The following is a 20,205-nucleotide window of genomic DNA, read 5'->3' on the forward strand; positions in this document are numbered from 1 at the left end:
ACTGGCTCAGTTGGTTGGGCATCCAACTTCAGCTCAGGTCATGATCTCGTCGCTTGTGGGTTAAAGCCCCAGCACAGAGCCTGGAGCATGCTTCAGATTCAGTGCCTCCCTCTCTTTCTGCCCCTCTCCTGCTTGCAATCTCTCTCTTGCTCAAGAATAAATAAATATTTAAAAAAAAATTTTTTTAAACCCATAAAAATCTCAGTGACACAATCATAGACCAGTTCATAAGAACTACTTCTACTAACTGGGACAGAGGTAAAGGTCAGGAGCTTTGGGAATCTGCATGATCACTCAAAAAAAAAAAAAAAAAAAGGGTTCTGGGAATAAGAAAAACATAGGGGCACCTGGGTGGCTCAGCCAGTTAAGCTTCCGACTTCGGCTCAGGTCATGAGCTCATGGTTTGTGAGTTCGAGCCCTGCATCGGTCTCTGTGCTGATAGCTCAGAGCCTGGAGCCTGCTTCAGATTCTGTGTCTCCATCTCCCTCTGCTCCTCCCTTGCTCATGCTCTGTCTCTTCCTCACTCAAAAATAAACAAACATTAAAAAAATTTAAGAAAAACATTGGTATCAATGATACTTGAGAAGAAAAATAGAAATGTTCTGTGAAATGTGACAATGAGAAAAAAAACTTTTCCTTACTATGTTATTTAACATTATATTAAGTTAGTATTACTAAATTAATAAATTAAGCAGTACAAGTTGACATTTGGCTATTTTATCTCTTGCCCTAAAAGTCTATATATTCCAATTTGGGGAACAAAAAAAACACCTTTTTATGAGACATGTAGGGGAAGCTTCTCGTTGCAAAAAAACCCACCTCATATGTGGATTTTTTGGCAGTGCATTTGACAACCAGCTATCAACTAAATTCACTTGACTTTAAAATATGAGGATTTTCAAGGACAGAAACCATCTTCCCATGCTCATTTTTCCCTTCTTTAGGACAGTCTAGACACTTACTAATATAATCAGCATAATGGTAAGAGTAATCATGCAAAGGGAATTTCTCTCAATAATACACCATGTACTTTCATGGTGTGACTCGATGCACTCTGGATCAGGATTCTAGAGACATCACTTCTAGAATCAACTAGAAAGGATGAAGCTTTCCTAGGCTTCAGTGCCTTGTTATTAAAAACACAAAAACTACTGAATCAGATGATTTCCACAGTCACTTTCAGTCATGAAATCCCGTATTTCCATGAAGTACTTAAAGTTGTCTTAAGTTAGAGAATGCAGATCTCAGAGGAGACTAGGAGGGCATCACCGAAGGGCAGGACAGATCCAGGCAGGATGTAGCCATCACAGAAAGTAGAGACAGCAGGATCAAAAGTGACAACTTGGGTGGACCTTGAGAGCGTTGTGTTAAATGAAATCAGTCAGAAAAAGACACCGTATGGTATCTCTTAGGTGTGGACTCTTGGAAAGAGAGAAAAAGAAACATGCCCATAGATACAGAGAACAAATTAGCAGTTACAAGAGGTGGGGAGTGGACAATGGGAGAAATAGGTGAACTGTTTTGTCTTTGTAGCTTAAGTAAACTGAACAAAAATTAAAAACAATAAAACCATAGGGATATGCATAGCATGGGGAGGATAGAGTGGACAAAAGAACCTGGTGAAGATACATGCTGTAAAAATTCTAATATTTTTAAAAGATGTGATCATTTAATCCCACTAGAGGTGCATCAAACTTTAAAGACAGACAAGGTTGGTAAAGTCCAGTAGGGCCTGGTTCTGAAGCAGCTCTGGTTGAACCAAAGCACAGCTCCACAGAGCATCGCAGCACTTAACTTTCTATAACGATGCAGCACTCAACTATCTATAACTATCTATTATGACCCATGAGAGTCTCCGTGGCATTGGGGCTCAACATGTGTGGACACCCCAACAGCTGCCCAGTGAGGATCTACTGTGCCTTGGGGCAAATGCAATTCCATAGGGGAGGGTGAAGGGGGAAGCTAGGCCCTTTAATCCTTTTCTTTTTCTAAAATTTATTTATTTATTTATTTTTATGTCTCTTTAATTTTTGAGAGAGACAGACAGAGTGTGAGTGGGGAAGGAGTAGAGAGAGAGGGAGAGACAGAATCCAAAGCAGGCTCCAGGCTCTGAGCTGACAGCACAGAGCGCAATGCAGGGCTCAAACCCATGAACAGTGAGATCATGACCTGAGCCAAAGTCGAATGCTCAACCGACTGAGCCACTCACGCTCCCCATCTTCACCCCCTACTCACCCCCGCCAAGTAAGCTCTACACCCAATGTTGGCTTTGACCTCATGACCCTGAGATAGAAGCTGTGTGCTCTACTGCCAGACACCCCTTCTTTTACTCTTTTCCAAACAAACATTAACTCTGCCATGACCACAGCCAAGAAGAGAAGCACTATTGATAAAAACTGTGTTGTAAAATATGTGGACCAAAGAACCCTGTATTGTTCATAGAAAAGATGTGACAGTTTGTCTCACTTGCAATGGAAAAATCTCATTATAAGCAACAGAGTGTTAAACAACACCTCCAGGCAAACCACATTTCATAACTGAATGGCTTATCAGGTCATTCATGGGCAGATAAAATAAGGCTTTCCAAAATACTCGTTCAAAGGGTAAAACATAATAAATTCTACAGTGCTTTCTGGTCACATCATTTCTGAACTCTTAACTGATCGAAGGCCTCATAAGGGTCTCCATGATCTGTCTGCACCTTGGCCCTGTTTTCCTCTGGCCTTAGCTCTTACTGATTTGCCCCTTTTCATTCAGTCTCATTGACCTTCTCACTACCCTTTTTTTTTTTTCCTTCTCCCTTTTAACCTCCTCACTGTCCTTGATCAGCAAATCTACCAAGTACAATCTGGCTTCAGGACCTTCATGTTGGCTGTGGTTACAGCCATAAATGTGCTTTCCCCACAGCCATGTGCTTGCTCCCTCCCTTCTTTCAGATCTCTGCTTAAATACTCCTCTAATCATATTTCCTAGCATCATCATTCAAATAAACAAATTTCATTCAAATACAAGCCTCAGACTCTACTTTGGGGGGAAACCCAAACTAAGTATCTCAGGGGACACATCACTTTAGCCTTAAGAGTTTGCCTGAGGGAGTGGGCAGTATGAAACAGGAAGAAGAGCCCACCACCATAGGGAACACTATCAAACCCGTGACCATCGTGGGGTTTGAGCTGCATGGAGAGTGCCTCAGAATGATCCACGTCAGAGATGGAAAGGAGAGTATTTATCCTTCAGCTCCTTGGCCCTGTGTTGGTCACAGCTTATGCTACTGGGAATCCTTTCCAGACATGCTTCCAGGCAGCACACATGCAGGTAGCAGAATTTCCCAAGGACTCTGGGCACAAAGCAAGAAGCAGGTAGAGCAGTGGAGTTAAGATATGGTCTGCCCAGATACCATATGTTTGCACTCATAGGTCTAACAGGAGAACAGGAGAAACCTAATGGAGGACCAGGGGGAGGGGAAGAGGGAAAGAGAGTTGAGGAGAGAGAGGGACGCAAAACCTGAGAGATTACTGAATACTGAAAACTAACCAAGGGTTGAAGGGGAAGGGGGAGGGAGGAAAAGAGATGGTTGGTGATGGAGGAGGGCACTTGTGGGGAAGAGCACTGGGTGTTATACGGAAACCAATTTGACAATAAACTATTTCTAAAAGAAAAATTTTTTTAATTAAAAAAAAAAGATATGGTCTGTCCAATGACATTTGGGGAGAGCTGGTTCTAAATATGGCAGCTGACATGAAAGGTGAGAGCTGAGAAGGCATAAAGCATGAGCCAGCCAGTATGACACCTAACAATGTTCGTTCTGGTATTTTTAAAGATGTGATCAGATGATCTCACCAGAAGTGCATCAAACTTTAAGACTGAGTAACCATATCTAAATATGATTTAATTTAATAAAATTTACAGTAAAGTTGGTCTGAAAGTGCATTTTGTAATGTACCTAATTGCCACTGTTCTGCATGACAACCAGGCACAGATGGTAAACATCATGTAAAGAATATAGGTTCTACTGAGTTCACCAGCATAATAAAGAATTCCGGAGGCTAATAGGAATGAGGGCCAAAAAGAACAGAGAGGCACAGGGAACTAATCCAAGGTTCTGTAGAGATGCCCACGCTTCTGATTGGGAGAAACACAAGAGATGTGGCCTTTCTCTTCTTAAGTAAAGGAGATTGAGGTCATATGCCTTGCGTTAGGACACCAATATCTTACATCCTATTTCACTTAAGCCAGTCCAGTGCCATCAGTTCTGAAGTGAGGCTTGCGCTTCATTCTCAGAGGAGCAGAGGATGCAAAGAGAAAGACATGGCACTCACGAGGCGGGGAGGCTGTTGTGGTTCTCAGGGTAACACGGCAGGAGGGAAGGCGAGGATGAACAAAACAGATGATGAGGTTTCCAGGTGCACTCCTGCCCAGCAACATCTCCCATCAACTCTGTGCTGAGGTCCCTGAGAAGATCCCATCCAGACTCGACTCTGGTTCCCTTGACTTTCTGAGCTGACTCTATGGGAACCCAGGACTGCCTATAAGGCCTCATGGGGAAGGAAGGTGCATCAAGTTTTTCCATCACACACAACCGCAGGAGAATATATCTCAGTGAGAACTATGTTAACAAGAGGAGCTTAAGCCCCAAAGAAACACAACAGATGGGAAGCGCTGCAGGATTGGAATACGAGATTGAAATGAGAACTTGACCAGAGACTGAAAAATGGTAGCAGTCCATGGGCTACATCAGCCACAGGTGGTTATCACTGCCCGAGCAGAATTTTTAAAAAATATCTGAGCCAAAACTTAAAATAAAATCTTAGGGGCGCTGGGTGGCTCAGTCGGTAAGCATCTAACTTCAGTTCAGGTCATGACCTCACGGTTTGTGAGTTCGAGCCGAGCTCTGTGCTGACAGCTCGGAGCCTGGAGTCTGCTTCAGATTCTGTGTCTCCCTCTCTCTGCCCCTCCAGTGCTCATGCTCTGTCTCTGTCTCTCAAAATGAATAAACATTAAAAAAAATTTTTTAATTAAATTAAAATTTTCCATAAAGGTCCATACTTCTTTTGATAAATTGAAAAGCTGCTCCCTCTGGGCTTACTGCCCTCCTTTGAAGAGGCGACCCATGGGGCCCCCACCCACCATTACTCTCTATAGCCCACTTTGACAGCAACTGCCACACCCGTCTTGTATAACATTGCATCCCCAGCACCACGCACGGTGCCTGACCCACGGCAGGCACTTCTCTGCTGAGTTCTGGACAGATGAAGGACATAGAATGTTAAAAAGAAGGCAGGGGAAGGGGGAGTATCACATACATCATAAACTACAAAGTGGCCTTGGCAAATTGAAACTTTTATTTAGAATTGGTGGACTCTTCATAATGTATTATATACTGCTCAATAATTCACCAGACGCTAAGAAAAAAAATGGTATTCTTGAAGGAATACCAACCCTTTAAAAGCCCAGCTTCTGAACCATAGGGTTCTAGTACGTTCTCAGTGTTTATGTAGTCCACAGGTACTAAATGCCTTTTTAATACTTCTACTATTCACTGTTACACTATTTTGTAACTTCCTTGTTTACTTGAAAAAAATAAAAAACATTTTCACGACCTTTGTCTTTTCATTCTGAGATAAAGCTATTTGTAAAGATGTTTGAAATTTGACTTAGTTAATAAATCTTCATCTTTCAATAGGCACTAAAAACTATAATGACATACCTGGTTGAAGCTCATTCTTTCTTCCTTCTTTGGTAGAATGAACTAAACTTACAGCTAATGAAAAAAGAAAAAATAATCCATTAGCAAGTGATCCATGCACTGGCTGGTTAAAGTTTACCATTTTAGACCTGAAATAAGTGAGGGCTCAAAAAATCTGTCAGTGGATGACACAGGTAATGCAGAAAGCATTCTCTCTGTCTTTTTTTTTTATAGGTAGAGTCCATGGATTTTTTACTTCACAATTAATCTCCAGGAGCATTTCTTCCCAGAAAATCATTGCTATAGAATGGTCAAGTACAACAAAGGTCCCACACTTTGAAACTCAACAAATGGAGTTAGGTTCTTGACATGTAGCAGTAAGAGAGTCCAACTTACCAAGCAAAGTTCTCTCACTGTTGACAGAGCAGCTGACAACGTGCAAGTCTTTTTCAAATGTATAGAGATGCTATTAAAACAAAATTATTTTTAATTTGGAGTTTCATGTTAAATAACAATGATAGAATTCAAATTCCCATTTAGTTCTGAAACCAGTATCAGGGTGGCAAAGACTTTTTAGAAAAGAACCATCAATTAACCAGTTTATCCATACTGAGAAGCTTCAGATTATTTTTTTTTAATCTTTTTATTTATTTGAGAGACAGAGAGGGACAGAGTGCAAGCGGGAGAGGGGTAGAGAGAGAGGGAGACACAGAACTTGAAGCAGGCTCCAGGCTCTGAGCTGTCAGCACAGAGCCTGATGCAGGGCTTGAACTCATGGACTGTGAGATCATGACCTGAGATGAAGTCGGACACTTAACCAACTGAGCCACCCAGGCACCCCTCAGATTATTTTTTTAAGAAAAAAGTCTGCAATCATAGGACATAGTTGGCACTGAAGCTTAACCATGAGGCAACATGACCAAATGGTTAAGCATCTAAACCTTGGAGCCCCATTAGACACAGGATCAAATTCTAATTATGCCACTTACTAGCTGTGTGACTTGGGACAAATTATTCAATCTCTGTCAGTAAAATAAAAATCATAATACCTATTTCATGAAATCCTTAGAAGGATCGAGTGAGAATAACAATTCAAAACACTTATTATAATGTCTGCCACTGATAATAAGCACTCAGATGTCAGCTCTTATAATTATTGAGATAAGTAAAGTTTTAACCAAGTTGCCTAACCATAATATCATTAACTATGTCTAACAGACAATCACAAGTGCATCTCCTGTAAGACTTCATATTCAGAGTCTTGGCAAAGTAATGTTTTTATTTATTCTTTAAAAAGAAGTTTTAAATGTCTTTTATTTACTTAATTATTTTTGAGAGAGAGAGACAATGTGAACAGGGGAGGGTCAGAGAGAGAGGGAAACACAGAATCCAAAGACAGGTCCCAGGCTCTGAGCTGTCAGCACAGAGCCTGATGTGGGACTCGAACCCATGAACTGTGAGATCATGACCTCAGCCAAAGCCACATGCTCAACCAACTGAGCCACCTAGGAGCCCCTGTTTTTATTTAATCTTAATTTTAAAAATTTTCTTGCTGTTTGAAACAAACAAGATTCTATTTCCTTATTATATATTAAAGAATATGAAAATGGCCATGCAGGAGGAGCATATGAGATACAGATGGAGGAAATGAAGACAATCACAGTTATATTAGGCAAACTCTGTTACAATACACTCAGAGGGTAAAAAAAGATCAAGAGTCTTGGACCTCAGGAGAAAACAGGCCAGGAGTAACAACATGTGACAGGGGTACGAGGAAGATAATTAGTACTTGTAGATTAAAAAAGTACCAAGAATACACTAGAATCCTATAGCAAAAAGTTGATGAAAAATGTTGAGAAGTCACTGAATGCTTGATTAGAAAAAGTGGACTTTGAGTGAATAAGGTTCTCAATTCATGTGAGACATTTTGGTTTCCTTTGACTCTTGTTCCGAGGGATTCTAAGTTATAAGTAATTTTTATTTATTTTATTTACTTAATTTTTAGTGTTTTACCCTTTTAATTATAAAATAACATGAGTATAGTTTCAGTGTTTAAAACACGCAGACACCATCAAATAAAAAGTGAACGCTCCCTGCTATGCTCACCCAGTATGAACTCCCTTTCAAAAGGAAACATGTTTTTAATTTACTTGGTAGCCTTCCAGATCTTTTTAAACGAGCCTTTAATATATATATTTATGCATATGTATTGCATAGTTTTTTTGAAAGTTTTTTTAAACATAAATGAAATGTATTATTCTGGCAATTTGCTTTTTTCACATAACAACGTGTTTGGAGAAACTTCTGTGCCTGGGTACATTTCTAGACTTCTTAGGACCTTAATATTGGTAAGTTGTTTTTACATAGGCACAAAAAGACTCCCTGTATTTACACCGACAATTAGGTAAGTCTGTCATATCAACCAATGCTCTGTGTGGGTGGTTTGGGAAAAACTTAAGAAAAGGAGACTGGGTTCTATACCTGGATCTTTAAGAAGTAAGTGAAGGTTAAGGAGAACACAGAGCCAGAGGTCAGTGTGAGATCCTAAACTTCTGAGAGCACACACACAAATCTCAGGAAGGCATTGGACTTCCTACAGAATTTTGGATAATTGATTAGAGCCAATTTTGCTTAAATCTCAAAGGACCAAGAAACCTCGGGTGATGTTTTTGTTCAGGAATTCTTGTGCTTCATTCAGTCATTCCATTTTAAAGATAATGGTGCCAAGAGATGGTAAAAGGGAGAAGAGAAGGCAAAAAAAATTTTAGAAAATGAACTGAGAATCTGTTTCTAGAAAAAGGAGGCAGAAAGAAGAAAAAAAACCTCTAAAAACAATAAAGTAATGAGGAATCTATGAATTATAGTGATTTTTACCTCATTTTGTCTGGTCTGGCAGTCATATAATCCAAAGAAGACATTTCCCTTTTTGTCCTTAAAAAAATTAATCAGATATTTATTATATAACATTGCTTAGGAAGTTAGGATGTTATTAGTCTTAAACCTGCAATAATTCAATCAATATTAGCAATTAGCACTCTAAAGGTAGCATGTCAGAAAGGGACCAAACCTGTTTCAGCTAGTAATAGGGGTTCAAAGAGTGAAATGAATTAAGAGTGTACAGTTTGGTGAGTCTAGGAGACTCTGTCTAGTAGGACTAAGCATAGTAAAGGAGCAAAGCGTTTTATAGTTCCATTTATATTTAACACAATATATGTGATGGGAGTGGTTAACACAAGTCCATGATATTCCTATAAATAAAATTTTTTGAATCATACAATTTTCTTAAATGCAGCATACTCTTAGACACAACTTAAAATAACTTTTTTAAAAAGAGATTTTATTTTTTAGTAGTCTCTACACTCATCATGGGGATTAAACTCACAACCCTGAGATCAAGAGTTGCATGGTCCACCAATGAAGCCAGTCAGGTGCCCCAACTTAAAATAACTTTTAAGCAAAAATAAATAAATAAATAAATACAGTAACACATTTATGCAAAGCAAACTGGCACTGAAATTATTCTTTCATGTTTCCTTACTATAGTAAAGTTATCAGTAAAGTTAAATTTTCATTCCTTAGAACACTGAACATTGAAAACATGTTAAATAATGCCTCAAAACAAATGATATCTAAACAGATAATATTATTAATATTTTCTTAGATCAAAACTTTACATATTAATTAGGTTTAAACATCTTTCACTTAGCATTTGTTCCTCTGAAGAATGGAACTGTTCATTTATTCAAAAAATTTGAGTGCTGTGTCAGATGTTGTGTATAATTTTGTTTTAAAGAAACATTTCAGTCATCTTGTTTAATCTTATAAAATAAAAAAATCATGTTAAAATTTAAATTCCAACAAGTCTTATCCATTACCCCTCAGTAAAATATAGCATAAAATTCTGTCAAAAAAACAAAACATAAATGGTTAAAATAGTAAATTCTATGTCATGCATAATAAAAAAGAGGGTATACACATACCTTATAGGTATAAATAATATTTCCATTTCTTTCAACATTTAGTATACGTAAGCTTTCATAGTTATTTTCTAAAACACCTGAAATGATAATAATAGCAAGTTAATATATAACAGGGAATGTTTAAAAACATATCTAACAAATATTAGTGAAAAGCCAAAGACAAAAGAGTGCATGCTGATGATTCTGTTATACAGAGTTTAAAAGTAGGCAAAACTAACCTACTTAGTGACTGCTAGGGAAAGAACTAGTGATTGGGAGGTATCTCTCGGGACTCTGAGGTGCTGAGGATGTCGTAGGTGTTGTGTATACTGACACACTCGCTTGGCAGTAACTCACTGAGCTGTGTACTCTTAACCTAAATACTTTTCTGTATGTATGTTATACTTAAATAAATTTTAAGTATCTATTAGTTTCTGCTTCATGTATTTTGAAGCTCTGTTATTAGAGGCATAAAAATTTAGAATTGTTATAGTTTCTTGGTGGATTAATCTTTCAGAAACTCAGTAGAGCTACCAAGTGTCCCAGTAGTCAATTACAGCAATAAGATAAAAAGCAAGGTATAGTCAAGTCTTTTCTCACTTGCTATGATAGTATAAGCAGGAGTCTACACCAGAGAAAGCACTAAATTCCCGGTTTATTTTCTCCCATGTAATGACATGCTGGGGGAGGGGCAGGTAGATCAGCGGAGAGGTGGGGACTGTCTCACTGCTGAAGAAGCCCTCAACAAAAGGCTTCTTCGGTGTTGTGGACCCCAGGGTTCTCAGGGCAGAGAGAGGGAGAAGTGTCAGAGTGGACAAAAAGTATCTTCAAGGTTCCTCTCCTTTTCCTGCTGAGGTGGTTTCAGCAGAGGTACCTAAAGAAGGTCTGTGCTGATAGCTCTTGATAAATGCAGTTCTGGATAAGATGATGGCCACCCAAGGGGGCCTGAGTCAACTGCAACTCCCTTCGGGAACTGCAGTGCACCGACTGTGCAACAAGTCTGGTTTGGAGAGGGGCAGCTTTCCCCCCGTGAGGGCTGCTGTGTAAAGCTTTTTTTTTTTAAGTTTATTTATTTATATTGGGGGGGAGGAGTGAGACAGAGGGAGAGACTCTCAAGCAGGCTCTGCGCTATGAGTGCACAACCTGATGCTGAAATTCAGAATTGGATGCTTAACTAACTGAGCCACCCAGACACCTCTAAGCTTTGCAATTGCATATGGTTGTGCCTGAAAAATCACACATAGCTTTTTAAACAGGAGCTGGACTAATAACCCTTTTATTCACCATAAAATGTCCTTTATTGTGAATACATTCTTTTTGCTTTTAAGGTTACTTCAATTACAGGATAGCAATGTCAGCTTTTGATTAGTGTTTACAAAGCTTTTTTTAATCTATTATGAATCTTCCTGTGTCTTTATATCTAAAATACGTGTCTTACAAGCAATATCCTTTAGAGAATTTGGTTCATTTATATTTAATCACTGATAGACTGGGTTTGTATCAAGGATACTAGTATATATTTTCTATGTGACTCAATTATTTTACTCTTTTACTCAATTGTTTTACTCTTTTCCTGCCTTCTTCTGGATTAATAAAAAACTTGATTTCATTCTCCTATTCATTAATTTGTTAGTTATATATTTTTACTCTTATTACTTATCCTAAAGAGTACAATACAAGTCCTTAACTAATTATGTTTTCATATTACATGATGCCAAGAAATGTGAAGCAAGTGAAACTCATACACTGCTAACAGGAATAGAAATTGGAAAACCCAGTAGCTACTGAGGCTGAACATACGTGGCTCAGCAACTGTACTTGTATATATATCGCAACAGAAATACACACTTATTTCCGCAAATGACACATGTAATTTCTACAGCACTATGGTTCATAATAGCCCAAGCTGGAAATATCCATCAAGCAAAGAATGAATAAATTGTGGGATATCCAAACAATGGGCTATTGTACAGCATTCATAACTTATTATAATGTACAACATAAATAACTAAGCAAAAGAAGCCCAGATCCTTCCCCTTCCCAGGAAAGGTACAAACTATATGACTTAATTTATACACAAGTTTCAAAAACAGGCAAAATGAATGTATGGTGCTAGGTGACTGCTGGAAAGGAGCACGTAGGAGACCTTTGCAGTCCTATTAGTGTCTCTTTCCTGCTCTGAGTGCTAGTTACCAGGATGTGTTTCATTTTTGTGAAAATTAACTGAGCGGTACACTGTTGACCTGTGTACTTTTCTGCATGAAAGCTATATTTTGATGCAAGATAGAAAGGTTCTTTACACAAAACATTTAATTTGTAACTTAAATGACCATCACATTTTGGTAAAAATTTTAGTAATATTCTTCTCAATTCTACAATTAAGGGATTTAAAACTTTTTTTATGTTTATTTTTGAGAGAGAGACCGGGCATGAGCAGGGGAGGGGCAGAGAGAGAGGGATACACAGAATCTGAAGCAAGCTCCAGGCTCTGAGCTTTTAGCAGAGAGCCCGGCTGAACTGCAAGATCATGACCTGAACTGAAGCTGGACGCTTAACCGACTGAGCCACCCAGTCACCCCTACAATTAAGGGCTTTAATCATTAGTAGATACAGCTTTGATAATTATCATCATTAATTGAAGACAAATGCACATTTCTCTAATTTCCTCAAAATTAAATTGTTTAAACTTGACTCATTTTCCCCACATATGAATAGTTTTAGATGTTAAAATATTGTGTTGATTATGACATGTTCCAAAATTCAGACAAAACATATGCCAAATATTTTACAACTCAGAGCAAATTTCAGTTTGTATTCCTGATTTAAAAAGGAAACAGACAAACATATAGGACAATTGGTGACCTGGCGCCCGGTACTGGAGCTGGGGGCAGGAAACATTCCAAAAGACAGGTTTCATAGAATATGTAGGAATCATGCTGGCATCTCTCTTTCCCACCTCTCACAGAAGAAGCTGCCTGGATCTTCCAAGAGCAAGGTAAAGGGAGGGGGCAAAGTGCTGTTTGTGTTTTAATGTGGGCACATCCACTTTTCAATGTATAATCAGCTGTCAAGACTCACTTCCCACTGATTAAAAAATAAGGATAATCACCTACTCTCTTAGGAGAAGAAAATGATTCAATAGCTTACCGGTAAATAGCACTTAACAATTTACAGAGTTATTTCTAACTCATCCGCACTGTGTCAGCCTTTACAGGCCCACTGTACTGATGAAACAATTAGATATCAGTGAGGTTCAGATACTTGGCCAATATCCTATCAAAAAAGTGGCACAGACTAATCTCAAACCCAGAAAAAAGGTAAACAGAATGAACTAAGTTCTCTGTATCATGTTTTCAATGGGCAAATGGATAATTATTGAAAAATCCTTTAACGTAGAGTTTGTAGATGTTGAAAGAGAATTTCAGGGACTTTCTTTTCATCCTGCACATGACTCAAACTTCTGGAATGTAATGTGTCAATATTTTGAGAAGCACTGTTTTTTCTTTCAAGATTATAAGATGCTGGGAGAGACCCTCTCCAAAGTACACTTAAAAGGTTTCAGCTAAGATAAGAAACTCCTTTACAAGAAATCTCGCTAAGAAAATTCAATTTACTTGCAAAAGCACATCTATTTTCAAAACACTAAACAATTTTTAAAAAAATCCCCAACTACAGATTACAACAAATGATATATGCTTGTTCCATTAAACTGGCTTTTGGTTAGAATGATTAGTGGAGCTTTTATTTTTTTTATTAAAAATTTTTTTTAAATGTTTGAGTGACAGAGACAAAGACAGAGCATGAGCAGGGGAAGGGCAGAGAGAGAGGGAGACACAGAATCTGAGCTGTCAGCACAGAACCCGATGAGGGGCCCAAAACCCATGGACTGTGAGATCATGACCTGAGACAAAGTCGGACTCTTAAATGACTGAGCCACCCAGGTGCCCCTGTTTAGGGGAGCTTTTAAAAGAAAATGGATGCCCAAGCCCTACCTGAAATACCCTGACTTTATTGGGCTGGTATGTGTGCTTAAATTCCCCATCTGATTCTAATGTCCAGCCAGGATTGAGAATCACTGAGTCACATTTTTGTATTATATATTAAACAATATTCATTAAATAACATAACTAGGACCAGCTTATAATGTAACCATGATAGAGTTGAAAATAATAAAAACAATGCCTTTGCCAATCTGTTAGGTAGCAATAACTGCAGTCTTAAAATAATCCCATAATTAAATACATGGCTCTCATCTCAGGGACATTTGAATTAGACAAATTTGGCAATGTTGGAAATAGAGAGACCAGTGTCTCACTACACACTATTAACCCATCAGCCCTTCCTCCCCGGATTTGTTGCTCATGGTTTAGACACACCCTTTTAAAAAAGATGTAGTCAATAACCTCTTTGCTTATTCATTCTGACTCTTCTCACAGTAATTCATCACTGGAAAGTCCAGAAAAGGAAGTTTAGCAATTCAAATGAGGAAATGTGGTTTAATTTTACAGTTCAGTGTCCTCAGAGCTCATGAAGAAAAAATGTAGGTACTTGCATAAGTAAATCTACTAAAGTAAAGCAGAGTACCTCAATAGTAAAGGTGTTGGCAAGTCACAGCTCATGTGAAATCAAAGCTGGTTCGTTGGATACTCTTGTGCATTGCAAACTCTTCTTTGTCAAACACAAGTGATTTCCCTTTACAGGCGGATGTTTGCCAAATGTGTAAATTTTGTTCCCAGCTGCGTTGAGACAAAAATCAAGAGAATACTGGAACAATAAATAAAAACAATGTGGCTAAGCCAGCCCTCCGGCCCCTACACCTATCTGGGGGTATATAGGAGAACAAAAAGGCATTATTCTTGAGTCAGTAATCTGGTAAAATATATCACTTCCCTGGGAAAGAGGAATCAATCTGGGGTATAAGACCTAAGACTAATCAAAGCAGACAAGAAAATATAGGTGAGGAAACCTACATTCTTTCTGGTCTTAAACACAGAGGACATTGAAACCTTTGGAAATATGCATACCACATACACTTTCTTAGTTTCTTGAAAGTGAGACATGGCAAGAGGGGATTAAGCACTGGATAAAAAATTAATACCTAAAATCTGTTGTATTGCCAAATACCAACAATAGGTAGAACATGTGATTATTAGGTGTGCCATTTATAAAAGCAACATAAAATAACAACATGCTAGAAATAAATCTAGCAAAAAGTGTACAGAACTTTCATGGAGAATTCAAAGACTTATTAAGATCATAAAAAGTATCTAAATAAATAGGAAATTATACTTGGTTCATAGTTGGAAGATTTAATATTGTAAAGATGCCAATCCTCCCAAAGCTGATATACAGATTCAGTGCAACTCAGATCAGAATTCCAACAGATGTTTTGGTGAAATCTGATAAGCGGATTCCAAATTATGTATATAAGAGGTCACAGGACTTCGGATAGCCCAGATGACCCTTAAGATTGCCAAGGTGAGGGGGTTAATTCCACCAGGTGTCAAGACTTTTCATAAAGACAGTTATTAGATAGTTATTAAGATGTCTTCATCTTGGGGCAACTCAGTTGAGCGTCTGGGTTCGTCTCAGGTCATGATCTCACGATTTGTGGGTTCGAGCCCAGTGTCAGGCTCTGGGCTGACAGCTAGCTCAGAGCCTGGAGCCTGCTTCGGATTCTGTACCTCCCTCTCTCTCTGACCCTTGTACTCTCTCTCTCTGTCTCTCAAAAATAAATAAAAAACATTTAAAAAAATGGCTTCATCTTAAGTTGACAAAAGGAACAAAATTAAGAATCCAGGAAGGGAGACCCATACATATGTGGAAACTTGATATGTCACGGAAGTGGCTTTGCTGTCAATAAGAAGAGGTAGGTTTCTTTGGTTAGTGTCACTAGCACGATAAATATAGAAAACCAAGACAATTTACAAAAGAACATTTTAACACATGTAAGCTATAAATAAAACAAAACCATTTACCCACTACCCAGCTTAAAAATATAACAATATCAAGCTTTTGAAGGCTCTTGTGTCCCTCTGTCAGATTCCTATATCGTATCACGTACAAAAATAAATTCCAGGTGGATTAGAAAACAAAATGCAAAGAGCAAAACTTTTAGAAGTTGATTTAAAAATTTTTCAAGACTTCTAAATAGAAGATTTCTTTACAATATCCCAAAAGGCACAAACCAAAAAGGAAAAGACTCATAAATTAGACTACATTAAAGCTAAAAACCCTCAATTATCAATGGCACCCCATTACAAACTGAAACAAGAAAAAGGGTGAGAGAAAATATTTGCAAAATATATGATGAACAAAAGATTATAAACCAGAATAAATAACTCTTAAAAAAGTATGCAAAAAAAAAACACAATAGAAAAATGGACAGGATAAACAGACATCTCATAAAAGGTAAACTTGAATGGTTGATAAATATAGAAAGATGCTCAACCTCAGACCACAATGAAAGAACGTTTTATCACCAATCTGATAAAAAATTACAAATCTGGAAATATCAAGAGTACCAAAAACATTTCTATACTACAAATGGAGTTGTTAATAAGAACAACTACTTTGGAAAACAATCTGGCACTACCCAGGAAAAATGAAGATGCACATAGCCTGTGACTTAGCAACTGTCCATCTTGGAGAAAACTTTGCATGTGTGGACCCGGAGACATGCATAAGAAAGTGAGTAAAAGCACGGATGGTAATTGCTAACCCCAGAAACTTCCCAAATGTCACCAATAGAAAAAGCAAAAGCAAAGCTAGGAAGCACCCTGAGACAGATTCGTATCTAGAATATTTATCAGTGAGCTAGGGAGGTGGGATTAACACCTGTAGGAGGAAGAGGAAGGAGGTAGGTCCACAAAGTGAGGGAAAGCACAAGCTACAGTAGCCTCAGGTGACCTCAGAATTCCCCATAGGAGAAGCTCTCAAACTGAAATGTATTGTCAAAGTTATCCTGGGTTGAGCCAAAATGGTCAGACCATTATACCCCACCTCAATCCCTAACTAGAAGTGGGCCACACCCAACATGTCCTGACATTGGGTGAGGAGCCTTCTGTGGAGACAATCCCTGAAGGGGATGACAGCTGAGGATTATCTGCTGACCACCCACAGCACCTGGAACAAGCCCTTCCTTGAAAGGAAGGTTTAAGCAGGGCAACTTCATGTCCACCATACTATTGTATAGTCCCACAGTGGAATACTATACAACAGTGAAAATAATGACCTATAGCAGTCAATGTGAATACTGCAGAAAAAGAGCAAAAGAGAATACATATAATATTCTTTCATTTAAAATTCACAAACAAGCAAAATGAAATTATATTTTGCATAGGGAGATCTATATATATAGATTAAAACTATAAATAAGATCAAAGTTTAAATGGTTGTTACCTCCAAGAGATGAAGGAAAGAGAAACAGAATCAGATAGAGAGACACAAGAGCCTTCTAAAGTCTTGATATTATTCTATTTTTAAGGTGGGTACACGGTTTTGTTTTTGTTATTTATAGCTTACATGTGCTAAAATATTTTGTATAATTGTTTTAATTTTTATTTATTTAAAACACTTTTTTAAATATTTTATTTATTTTTGACACAGACAGAGAAAGAGCATGAGAGGGGGAGGGTCAGAGAGAGGAGGAGACACAGAACCGGAAGCAGGCTCCAGGCTCTGAGCTGTCAGCACAGAGCCCGACGTGGGTCTCGAACCCACGAACCTGAGATCTGACCTGAGCTGAAGTTGGAGGCTTAACTGACCGAGCCACCCAGGCACCCCTGTTTTAATTTTTAAAATAAATATTTTTTCTATTTATTTCAGGAGAGACTGTTTTCCCAAAGTTCAACCCAGAACCAAGAGTGGATGGAGTAACTAAATCTGGTCTCCTACTCTGTAACCCCTGGTTGACTAAAATACTATCCCACAGGCACTTAATTTCCATGGCTAACTTAGCCCAGCTCCCTGGCTACTTTGCCAGGAATAGGTCATACTTAGAGAGCATTACTTAGCACCGCTAAGAAATCTTCTATTGTATTTGTTGATGTAAAAATATTAAGGCTTCAAATCTAGAAAGCAAGTGTGTAGGGAAGAGACATTACAATGGTGTAATTACTTATAATTTACATTTGAAGAGTCGAGACTTTGAAAGGAAAATAACTTGTCAAATGTGTGGAGTAATAGCCATGCTAGAAATAAAACAGAATCCTAGGTTTGCCTGCCAGTGCTACAAATTATGGAAGAGGAATTAACTGTGTTTCTTTGAGCTACCACCCACTGGTGTCCATTAGAAGTAACAATTCTCTTAGCATAACAGGGCTAATAATCTTCCCAAGGTGCTCTGCAAGTGTGAAACACTACCAATATCAGAAAAAGCTGGTATTTCTAGTAGGTTTGCCTCCTGAGAGCCCAAGTTCATCTGTTTAGCGAAATGTCAATACACAAGTTTCTATCTCTTCACAGACGAGTGAGAGGCACAGGAAGCTAAAGCCTAACTGGCTCACATATGCTTTTCAGTCACAACACACATTACTGAAACACAAGACTGTGGCTTTTCACACTTCGCCTAACTTCTCATTTGCAGATATCTGCCATTTAGCTATAGGAGGTGAAGGCTCAGAGAACAAACTACTTTGTGGTTGAAAGCAGACTTGGAGCTGCCTGTTTTATTTTAAAAAGTTAAAGTTTCCAAAACTCTTTAGGAGACCTTCCCCCCACCCCAAAAAAGCAAAACTTTACTAATAATGACACTACAACAAACTCAAGCCTTGAGCTACATGAAAATGACTCCTTATTTGAAACTAACAACCAACTGGGGCACCTGGGTGGCTCAGTCAGTTAAGTGTCAGACTTTGGCTCAGGTCATGATCTCACAGTTTGTGGGTTTGAGCCCTGTGTCAGGTCTGAGCCCCACATCAGGTTCTGTACTGACAGCTCAGTGCCTGGAGCCTGTTTTAGATTCTGTGTCTCCCTCTCTCTCTCTGCCCCTCTCCCACTTATGGTCTGTCTCAAAAATAAATAAAAACTATATTTAAAAAAAAAAAACTAACAACCAACAGGCCAAGACAAGTTACCCTACAAATAATTCTTTTAAAGCCACAGTGTGAAGATAGAAGGCAGGGAGAGAAAATTTTCACCAGAGTTACGTAGAAAGAAACTGGAAATATGAGGATAACCATTCTGAAACAACACCCTCCAGCAGTCTATAGTGTTTAAGGAAAAACACGGACAGGGGCAAACACACTGAAGTGAAAAGTTCCTGTGTACAAGATGGGATCTGGGATATCATAGCTTTGAAGCTGAAGTTAGGCCTTGAGGATGGATCATTATTTATAGCAAACTTCTTTTAAAAAAAACAATCTGAGAAATCAGAGTTCACCTTTTCAAAAGTTTTGACTGATCAATGCTGGAAAGGCTCAAAAGGCACTTTTCTCTCTCTCATCAAAACCAAAACAAAAGATTTTTCTGACCGAGGAAAATCAAAGCCTCAATTGGGAAGGAAGTGTCCTCATTCACCCTGAGGAAGTTAGACAGCAAACCTGACTGTCACCGTCTCACACTCCTCTTGCTAACTCACACAGGTGGTGTGCTCTGGGCTGGTGGCGAAGGGCTTGGTGCTTCTTTGGAAAACGGGAGGCGCGAATTCACTGCTCGCAGCCTGAAAGCAGACCCCTGCCCTCTGGCGCTTCACGTCTGAAGCTGCACGTCCCCTTCACGCAGAAACACGTCTCACCAATGTGGAGACAAACTGTGCAACTGTTAAGCATTTTTATGGTGGCTTTCTTGGTGGCCTTGATTCATCTTTTCTAATAAGGCAAGAACTTCCAGGAGCCCCCAGTCTTGGCAGAGCTCCTGCAACGGTGATGAACCGTCCCATGCTGGAGAGAGGCGAATGAAAGGACGCAGAGGACCCTGCCCCACTCCCTGCAGCCTAGGACCCGAGGATGATGCTCCTCCACGCCCTGCCCTGATGAGGTGATGCTGAGGTACCACTAGTGTCCTCGGCCTTTCTATTAAGGGTGAATGACTAGGCAACAAGTGAGCCAGAAGCTGGAGGACTCACTACAATAAGCAGTGCAGACCAGCCGCGACCGTGCCCGGGGCTGCCCCTCCGACCTGCACCAGCGGCCGGCGTGAGGGTGGCAAAGCCCAGACTCGAAAGAGGGAAGCTCACCCCTTCCGCACTAACCCTCCTAGGTTGGCAGGGGCTGCAGGTAGCTCCCCTTCTGGTCAACGCCCCGGCCCCCTCCTGTCCTGAGAGGCCTCCAGGTAGGAACAACTGGGACTCCACCCCTCCCCGGCCCCCAAGTGCCCCCCGCCCGGACGCTCGCCTCCAGCACCTGGGCCGCCGCCTCCGGCCCCGGCGGCCGCTGACGTCGCCCGCTGAGCCCGCAGCCACGGTAGCACGTCCTTCCGGAGGTCGAAATCGGAGACCAGACGGAGAGCCATCGCCCGGACGCGGCCAGCGGGCTGTTGCGGCCCCGCGCCGCGGGCATTCCCGGCCCTGCACTCCGCTCGCCACCCCGCTCCTCTCCCCCGGGAACTCGCCCCTCCTTC

At 39.6% G+C, this 20,205-nt stretch overlaps 1 protein-coding gene across 1 annotated transcript in view; it reads right to left on the reverse strand.

The window, feature by feature from the left end:
- Positions 1 to 20,186, reverse strand: part of GSAP (gamma-secretase activating protein) — an 80,114-nt gene extending 59,928 nt beyond the window's left edge. Inside the window, exons 1-5 of the mRNA XM_029918810.1 lie at positions 19,989 to 20,186; positions 9,667 to 9,743; positions 8,561 to 8,617; positions 6,083 to 6,152; positions 5,708 to 5,761 (exon numbers count right to left, since the gene is read on the reverse strand). Coding sequence (XP_029774670.1) covers positions 5,708 to 5,761; positions 6,083 to 6,152; positions 8,561 to 8,617; positions 9,667 to 9,743; positions 19,989 to 20,097 — 367 coding nt within the window. The 5' untranslated portion in view covers positions 20,098 to 20,186. The remainder of the gene's footprint in view (positions 1 to 5,707; positions 5,762 to 6,082; positions 6,153 to 8,560; positions 8,618 to 9,666; positions 9,744 to 19,988) is intronic.
- Between the last annotated feature and the right edge of the window lie 19 nt (positions 20,187 to 20,205).

This window comes from Suricata suricatta, chromosome 2 (assembly GCF_006229205.1).
Source record: "Suricata suricatta isolate VVHF042 chromosome 2, meerkat_22Aug2017_6uvM2_HiC, whole genome shotgun sequence".
In the NCBI taxonomy this organism is placed as follows: domain Eukaryota; kingdom Metazoa; phylum Chordata; class Mammalia; order Carnivora; family Herpestidae; genus Suricata; species Suricata suricatta.